Source organism: Cotesia glomerata, linkage group LG1, assembly GCF_020080835.1.
Source record: "Cotesia glomerata isolate CgM1 linkage group LG1, MPM_Cglom_v2.3, whole genome shotgun sequence".
Lineage (NCBI taxonomy): Eukaryota > Metazoa > Arthropoda > Insecta > Hymenoptera > Braconidae > Cotesia > Cotesia glomerata.
The window spans coordinates 5,103,414-5,113,279 of record NC_058158.1 but is presented as its reverse complement, the minus strand read 5'-3'; the positions used below and the strand labels follow the sequence as shown (position 1 = coordinate 5,113,279).

General features: G+C 30.6%; 1 protein-coding gene across 2 annotated transcripts in view; it reads left to right on the top strand.

The window, feature by feature from the left end:
* The first annotated feature begins 375 nt into the window (after nucleotides 1-375).
* LOC123264116 (homeobox protein dve-1) overlaps nucleotides 376-9,866 on the top strand; it is a 34,146-nt gene continuing 24,655 nt past the window's right edge. For both annotated transcript variants that reach the window (XM_044727230.1, XM_044727220.1), the window contains exons 1-2: nucleotides 376-984; nucleotides 6,848-7,244. In XM_044727230.1, the coding sequence (XP_044583165.1) occupies nucleotides 910-984; nucleotides 6,848-7,244 (472 nt within the window). In that variant the 5' untranslated portion in view covers nucleotides 376-909. The remainder of the gene's footprint in view (nucleotides 985-6,847; nucleotides 7,245-9,866) is intronic.

Genomic DNA, 9,866 nt, shown 5'->3' with positions numbered 1-9,866 from the left:
CGTGTATGATTGTATAGTAGTCCTGGATAGGAGTACTGACTGTAAGTGAGGATAGCGGTGGCTAAAGTGGGGTGAACGAAGGCGCACACGCGGGAATAACCGTAGCAGTAACACGCGAGTCGCCCCGTACCGGACTGAGTAGAGAGTTGAGTCACATTGGGCGCCGAAGCGCTCGGGCACGCACAGTCGCGGCTCCAACTTTTCTTCTAACCGTGTCGTTATTAATAATAGTATTAATATTAATGTTAATCTAGTAATTATTATCATTATTATTGTAAATGTTATTACGATGGATATTATTATTTTTAATTTAATTAATTTTGACGGTGCGAAAAAAATTGATAAGCCAAAAAATAATTTGAATTTGTCATTTTTAATTGGAGCTTTATTATTAACGGATATTTTATTTAAATTGAGGGCTGAGTATGAGTGAAGAATAAAATTTTAAACCTTTTCATCATATGATTAAACTTATTTATGTACGACTTGAGACTTATTAACCGTAACAATAAGTGAACTCAGTGAATGGAGAGTAATAATAATAAAAATAAAGGTAAATTTTGAAAATGTTGAAAGTAAAATGAATAAAAAAACCTCGGGAAGATCGAAAAAGGCCAGTGATTTAACAGTGATTATTTAGTGGATTAATTGTAGTAATATATGTTTATTTGTTGTATTTTATTAATCTGAATGTAATAGTTTGTTGTTACTGAATAATACAATATAATATAATGAAATAACTGTTTTTCGTAATTAATTTTATGTGAATGTTATTTTAATTTTGGCGCTGATAATCGCGATAAAAGGGTTAGTCAGCTTTATTTATTTTGTTGGATTATTGTTGTTGCGGAGAGCAAGCAGTAATTACATATTTTGGCGAGTTGTGTTTGTCAAGTGTCAAAACGTGGAATGGATTTTCAAAGCGCTATGGAGACTTTTGCTGAGGCTTGGGTGGCTGCCAATACTAAAGTTGATCCAGTACAGGTAATTACTTTTTTTAGTATTTTATTTTGCTCATGAATTATTTATTTCACTTCATAAAAATTTTTTTGACAGGTTAATTATTTCATGAAATAATTTATTTAATGTTTTAAAAACAAACTTATCTAATTGAGAAATATTTCAAATCATAAAATTTTGAATCAATATTACCGTATTATTAAAATTAATATTCACATTTATGCTTATTAGCAATCGATTATTATTTTGCCGTGCAAACTACAATTGAGCATTAATAAAATTTTTACGTATTTAATTTTATTGGTCACATGTTTTAAAGTTCGTATGATAATTAATTCCATCCTATTTGTATAGTTTGATGAAGTAATGATAATATTACGGAATATTATAAATTATCATTTTTATTGCATTTTAATCCCTAATTCTTTCAAGTCAATTTTAAAATAAAAAAATTTTTAATTTTGCGAATAGGATCCATTATCAATTACTTTGACGATTTTAATAATAAGAAAAATTTAACGACAAAAATGTACAATAATGTTTGAAAAATTTTGTTATATATTTAAGTATGTTTTAGTTAAAAGTTGATATGTCTCTATCTTTAACACGTTTTATCGCTCCAAGCTGCTAAAACTAATTAACTGTAAATTTTTACCGATTATCAAACATTAATTAAACTCTACTGATTAATTTGCGAAGTTTGAAATTTTTTTGACAATACAATAATAAAAATAAATACTAATCGAGATCGTATGAATTTTTTTTTAAGCGTGTTTTACAAGAACTAGCGTATTATCAAAAAAAAAAAAAAAAAAAATAGTGAAAACAACACAGTAAAAAATTTTGCGTCATTGCGTCAAAATATTTTGTGTTGAAAATTTTTATGTCAAATATTTAACACTTTTATGTGTAAATTTAACATTTATTATGTTAAACTAACACAAAAAAGTGTTAAATATTTAACATAAAAATTTTTAACACAAAATTTTTTGACGCATTGCCGCAAAATTTTTTACTGTAAAACAATACTTTAAGTAGCTAAAATATTCCGCACTCTAACTTAATAAAATAATGAATTCAAAATTAATTCCGAGGTGATTTGTCTAATCATAATATTTCAGGGTAGTTTTTAAAATTTTAAAATAAAATAAACAATCCAAACAAAGTACTTTGTATTCGAGAGTACGCTGGATAAAACCCAAAGCATTATGTTGACTATTACACAGGCGATTTACCACCCTCAGGAATTTTCCATCAGTTAGCCCGCGTAATATTCAACCCTAAGTGTCTATCACTAATACAATAAAGACACGAGTATTCAGAAGAGTGTTGGACGAGTAATAAAATAATGATAATAATTTGTACCAAGATATCGTTTTGTCATTCACCTACTGCATAAAATATAAATAGAAATAATTCGTCCAAGTTTAAAGTTGAATCACCGATTGCTGTATTTATTTATATACGATATATTGCATATTAGATATACGTATGGGGAGAAAAGAGAATGAACATACCGATGTAAGTGAAGTGAAGGTGGGGGGTCACGGGTTCTGGGCATGTTACGGATGTGCCCCTGCCTTCTTCCTGTACGGTGGGCTCACGGAATCACTACAACTTTAATATTACTATTACTATATAGTAAACTAATATATGTAGGTATATATGCCACATATACAATATTGAATACTGGTCACTGGTCACAGAACCCGGACCACTCTTTAACATAACATATCATATATGTGTAAATTTTAGTAAGTATGTGTGTGGTGTAGATGCAGCACAGAGGAGATACCACTGAAAGAGTTAAGTCGTTCGTTGTTACTGTTGCAGCATTTGCGATACCAGTTGAGCTTGTGACTGTTGCCCGGTTTGATTGCAAGAATTCGGGCGAGGTCGTTCAACCGGAAGAAACCTACCGATTATTTTCTTTTTATTAGTTATATCATAATTATTTCAATTGGTAATTATCATTGTTGTTCAAATTTTGTATATTAGTTGCTGATTTTTTGAGTAATAGACAGATGAATTAAAGTTTATGGTAACAGTATTGAAAAAAAAACTGTAAAGCAATAAAAAAAAAAATTACTTAAAAATGAAAAAACTTTGTTGGTTATAATTGTAAGAATTAATAATTTTTATTTGAAATAACTGCATTAAATAAACTAAAAATTATCTTGGTATCGTAAACTAATGATTGATTTGTTTTTTTATACCACAAAAATAATAAAAATTAATCTTTTGGAATCGAAATATATTTATGAAATAATAATAATTAACAACGAAGTTAATGCTTATCCCACAAAGTACATGACGGATACTGATATACATTTATCTAAAGCCCATTATGCATATTTACAGCAAGAAGACTACCGTTTGTAATCGATAACATAATTGCATTTTTTTATAAATACAGCGTTTATCCATTTAGACTACTTTTTATAATCGCGACAATTATAAGCAAGGTTACTAATTAGAAGTCCAATTACTTTTTTTAAATACATCACTCTAAAAATTAAAGCTGCAACAAAAGAAACAAGAAAATTGAATATATTGATTGGTTTATTGCTAATCTGCGAAAGAAACCGTTGAGTCTGATGATATCAATGATAGCTACATAATAAATGAATCCATTTAAAAAGAATCTACGAGTAGAGTGTAATTTAAGCGCTTGCTGCTTAAGTTAAGTGGATGGATTATGTAAGACTTGGTTTGACAGATATAATACATAAGATATGTATGATATATCATACAAATATAAATATAAAAGTAAAGAATGACAATAATTGTTAGGTTGAAGGGATGGAATCTAAATTTGGAAACCGGCTATTGCTACAAATGAACATTATAATTAGTATAGACTTGTATACGATGAATTTAACAAAGAAAATGGATTATTAAATTAAAAGTATAGATGTGGATTAATTGGGAAAGGGATATAATAGACAGATAAATTTATAACAGTGTCGACGGGAAATCTAAGCTTGGACAGAGACACCGGATAGATGAATAATGATTATTCAGTGGTTCGAGGGGTGGTCAAATAGCGTGACCATAAGTACGCGTCAGTGTACACGTGGTCGTTTTGCGAGCCATCCTTTAAGCCATGGATTCTTAATAACACTTGCGTGCCAACACCAAACAAACTGGATCGAATATCAATTTTTGTTTTATGAGAAACAAAATTTTTAGTTTTATTTAAAATTTTCGTTTTGTTTTTGACGATTTGTCGAGAAGAAATTTTTATTTATTTAAATTACTTTAGTGATAATTTGAGTTATTAAAATTTTAAGCAAAAATTACTTAATTTAATAAAATTTTTACCCGTAAACCAATGAATATTTTATTAAAAAATAAACAAAATGTTTTTTTAATAAAATAATTCATTCGCTTTAAAATAATTGAATTATAAAATTTTTCATCCAATTAAAAGAATCATATAATATTTTTATTAGTCTATAATGTAATAAAAGTAATTATGAATATTTAATTATCATTGTGTAATTATAAAAAATGTTAAGTTTCTATAATATATATTAATTTTTCATGAATTAAAAATTTTTTTCTCAATTAAAATAAAATTTGATAACATCCATCAGCTGATATTAAAAATAAACTGAATCAAATATTCAGTAATTAAAATATAAAAAAAAATAATTAATTAATTAATTACAACGAATTGATAAAAATTCCCTGACATTGAATTGCACTCCGATTAAAAAAAAAAAAAAAAAAAAAAAAATCCTTAGCACATCGGGATAAGCCAAAGGATTTCCACCTGTTGCCGTAGTTCTTACTCTTACATACACTCTGTGCTACAATACACATGCTTTGAGTTAATACCCGCTTCCGCGCAGTTTGGTTTTGCTATATCTCATCACATCATTTCATTCCTTCCATTCGGTACACGTAATATACATACACACACATATCGCAATCTCATCCCGCATCTGACGGTGCCACCAATACTCAGAAGTGCACGTCGTAATGATGACCCTACTCCTCCTCTTCTCTTCTTTCTGGAGCCTTTTTCGTTTAACCAGTGATTCGCACCTGTCTCGTATGACTCGAGATCACGAATCACGAAAGTAAAGAAAGACTCGATTCCTGACAAAGAATAACCGAAAATAAAATAATAGCGACAAGATGAATAAGTACCGAAATATCATACATTATTTCCCAATATACAATATAATGCTTTACTTCATATTCAACTCGAGTCAAAACTCAATTCTTTTTTATTTTATATATTATATTCACATCTCTACTATACTCCTTTTATATTTGCAACGCATATACTGGTGGTGGGCCACGTTCAAACTGCGGCACACTAACGCACACATGCCGAGCCATCAGTGAGTTGACGCACAAGCTTGGAAAGACCGGAGGACTCAAATAAAAGCCTCACGGGGGCCCGTCCGACGTGTTTTTTTGGGTTGCGGTGCCGCTGCATACCACCGACGGGCTGCGTGGCTCCCGAAACAGTAGCCCGTGCTCGAGTACAGTCGCGGCAATAAAAAATCTCGGGTGGATAAAATCCTGAGACACTTTTTTAAATAATCCAATAGCGATACATCATTTGTTAAATTTTATGAATTCTTTAACAAGATTGATATCAAATTTTATTTATTTGTTGCATACCTCAAGAATGAAGCCCGAAAGATATGCTCAACTCTCGCCTTAAAAACTATAATTGAACTAAAACTATAATTGAAAATAACGTCTTTTACTTTAAAAAGATTTTTTTTTTTTTTTTTTTTTTTTTTTTTCAAGGGAACACTTAAAAGTATAAAAATATGTAGTATAGGTCGTGATTAAATGTTTGATTTTTTAATATTATATATTTAACGATATCATTATTTTCATTATTAGTACCATTGGACTTATTATTATTATAATCGAAATTACATTAAAAAAATTTTTCATCTATTTTTATTATAAAATAACTGTATTGGTCATATATATTTGGATTTACTGAATCTAAAATTTTTCTGAGATTAATCTATTTAAACGCCGGTCTTGTCCATACACTAAGTTTATGCCCAAGTCATGATTAAGATCAAAATAAGAATTGGTGTGACATGAGCCGTTTAAGATGTATTTAAGAATATATAACTAAACTGGCTGTGACAGTTAGGGAGTGCGTGCTGAGGATTCTCGCATTCTGGGCCTAGTTGACCCCTGTTGACACAAACCAACGGCTTAGCCACTAGCCGCCACTACTCTTACTATCTGTATCTGCATGGTGTTAACTTTACTTATATTAAACATGTAATATGTCATAAATATATACATATATATACACAAATCCAAGTTAAGTAGTAAACTCTTTGCTTGTCTTAATATGTTGTATAGTTATCATTGGACACAGTTAGAGTTACATGTATTTATGTGTGTATAGTTGTAAGCTACGAGTCGACATTATTTAACCACGTGCTCAGATTTCATCGGTTATATTTTTATTATATGCGTGCTAGCATTATTTGTCACATATGTATGTATTATCGTGTACATACAGCCTACTCGACGTTCCTAATTACTCGATTGCACTGAATTTAAAACTTGTCTTTATCATTTTATTCTTCTTCACTACGCGTCCTTGAAGATCTATTTCAGTATCCATACTTTTATATTTTAATTTGGAAAAGATTACGACAATGTATTGTAAAAAATTTGATTTTTTCAATTTTTAATGAAATACTTTTGAATTAACTTTCAAACATTTTTTTTAAATAATGAAAAAAATTTTATTGTAATTTTTCACTTTTATTTATTATTATTATTTCAAAATTTAACTCCAAAATCTACTTATAGTTGAAAAATAAAAATTAAAGAAACTAATTGAGAAAAAATAACTAAAAATAAGATGAAACATGGTTTGTTACAGAGTCAAGCACTGGCGCTGACGCACAAGGCAACGCCGCCATCGCGTTCATCAAGTGTGTCCCCGATCCCAAGGAGCCCGCAATCTCACCAAACAGCACACGCAACGAACCGTAGCCCGACACCCAGGCCTGCTTCAGTCCAGCATCCACAGCTGGTACACCAGCCGTCTCAGCAGCAGAGTAACTTAATCGCGAGTGCCGGACAGCCGAGGACCGAGCATCAGCATCAGCATCAGCACCAGCACCAGCATCAACATCAGCACCAGCACCAGCAGGCGCAACAGCAATCACAGCAGCAGAGCTTCGGAGCTCATCATAATCGACATACCAAACAAGAAATCGATTCTACCAGCCCAAAACCCGAGGGCTTTGATCTCAGTAAAAATTCATCTGTTACCGGTGAGTTTTTTTTCACATTAATCGGGTTTCCGACGAGTTCATAAATAAACTGCAATAATTCTATAATACATTTTAATCCACGCGTATTATTCTTGTTATTATAATTATTGTCATTATTATGGAAGTAATGAACATAATAATAATAAGAGCCGTAATAATGTACTGCGAAAAATCAGGAATGAATTTTCAATCCATTGGAATAAATGCCGGACAGAATTCTTTCATTGTAATGATTTTGAAATTCATTTTAATTGTAAAATGAATTTACATTTGTTTTATGCGATTTGTTTTATAATTGTAATTCATTACAGTACATGAAAAAAGAGCAATGGAAATAATACAGTTTCTGTGATTATAAAAGAAGCTCCGAACGAAAAACCAAAAATTCAATTTCAATTAAATTAAAACAAAAAATGAAATCCCAATTGTTCATTTTTACAGTTACGAATGTAATTTAACAATTTTGGAATGTATTCCTTACAAAGTTTATAAAGACTTCTACTTTTAAATTGTAATTTTTTAATTATTTTTTTTTTTTTTTTTTTCATTGTGTATCAACATTTATAAATAATATCTTGTTATAATCGATAAGATATTATTTTTTGTAATGAAATCAACAAATAAACTTTAAAATTACAGCACTTGATCGACATTATTAACAAGTTCTTGCTTATATTTCTTGGTATTAATTTTGCTACAGGGACTTAAGTGTTAACTTAAAAGTGTTAAACATAAACACTTGATCATATGTCATGTAGTATACTACAAATCAAATGAAAAGTTCTGTTATTTTTTAATGAGATTATTTACTTGACTAAAAAATAGTCTTTTCTGCTCTCCGGCCGGAAAGTGGCAACTTTCTGGCCACTGCGCTAAACAAAGTTGCCACATTCCGGCTACGTCAAGCAGAAAAATAGTATACACAACTTGGCCAGTAAATAAGAAAGCCTCAGATCACATGTTTGTCAACCTCGGCTTCGCCTCGGCCAACAATTACATCTGATCTGAGACTTTTCTTATTTTACTGGCCTAGGTACGTAATATACTATTTCTTGCTCTCCTAGCCGAAAGTACGCTCTTCCTGGACGCACTTTACTCCAGGAAGAGCAACTTTTATGGCCTGCTCTAACGCATGCGCGCTACGCATATTTTCTGGCCAGCAGCATCGAACCTCGCTTTCTTTCGTATTTTCGTGGCGCAACCGGCCTATAAAGCGAGTTTCAACTGTATATAACAGTCACAACATCGTCTGTATGTAACGTGCCAGCGCAGAAACTAACCAAAAAATGTCAAATAAATAAAAATAATTTCCAATTAGATTATTGTTAATGAACTATTTAATAATAATACAGCAAAAATAATTTATATAAAAATTTTAGAAAATAATATAAAAGTTTTGTAAATTTTATTTGCTTTCTTTTATATTTTGACAGCTAGTAAAGCAATGTTTATAAAACAATCCATGTACTCTACAAGCTTCTAATAATTTAATTTCAATCTTTCTTAGCCGTCTAATTAAAAACTAATTTTTAATCAACTTAAAAAAATTAAATTTGTTATTAAATCGAGTTTAATTATTTGTGACGAGTTCTGTGCATGTTATCTCTATTAATCAGAGCATTTATTAGTAAACTTTAAAATAACTTATTTTTTTTTTATTTATTAATTTTTACTTTTTTATTATGCCCGCTCCGACCAGCAAAACCTCGGCTTTGCAAAAGCGGGCGGCGCCCCCCTCACCCCTGGCAAAACCTCGGCTTCGCCTCGGTTTTGCAAAACCCCTTCCCCGGGGTTACGTACTTTCGGCTGGAGAGCAAGAAAAATAGTATACAACCCACAACCAGAATGTTGGATGCCCTGACGTATGTGATATGATGGCCGAGGCGTAGCCAGGGAATCCAACTTTCTGGCCTTGGGTCGTAATATACTATTTCTTATGAAAGATAGTATTTTTTCCATGTAATTATTGATCAATTTTTCAAGATTTTTTTATCTGGCCGATGAGCCGTCATATATAAGTATGTATTACAATTGAATGATTGATGGAAATTTTTCTTTACAATATATTAAATCATTAAGATAAAAATTTACTATGATTTCGCAAATAGATTTCAATTCCACAGAATATTGAATAAGTAAAAAATTCAAAATTTTATTATTACTATTTTTATGTAAGAGTTATAAAAATAATAATTGTAATCAGTTTTTGTATTGTATTAATTTTTTTACAGTAAACTTTTGCAGCGATTACACTGGACGTATACGTCGCTATAGCTCGCGGCAAATGATGATCGAACTTATTTCGTGTCGTGCTGGAATTTCCCGTCGTGTAATTACCCATGTGCACGCAACCCTAAATCCATAGTATAGCTGAGTCCTCTGAAAAATAATTGAATAAAAAAATCAAATTTTTTAAAATAAAACACAAAAAACTATTCAAATCATTAAATACATGTACAAGAATATACAATATACAATGCACATACATATACTTATCATTTAATTTTGCGTGACATAGAAAAGGGAACGCTATATTCGCACACGAAATCCCGAGTCCCGAGTGCCAAGCACACCATAAACATATAATACCGAGGATACACTTTAGCCGAGAGTTGTATGTCC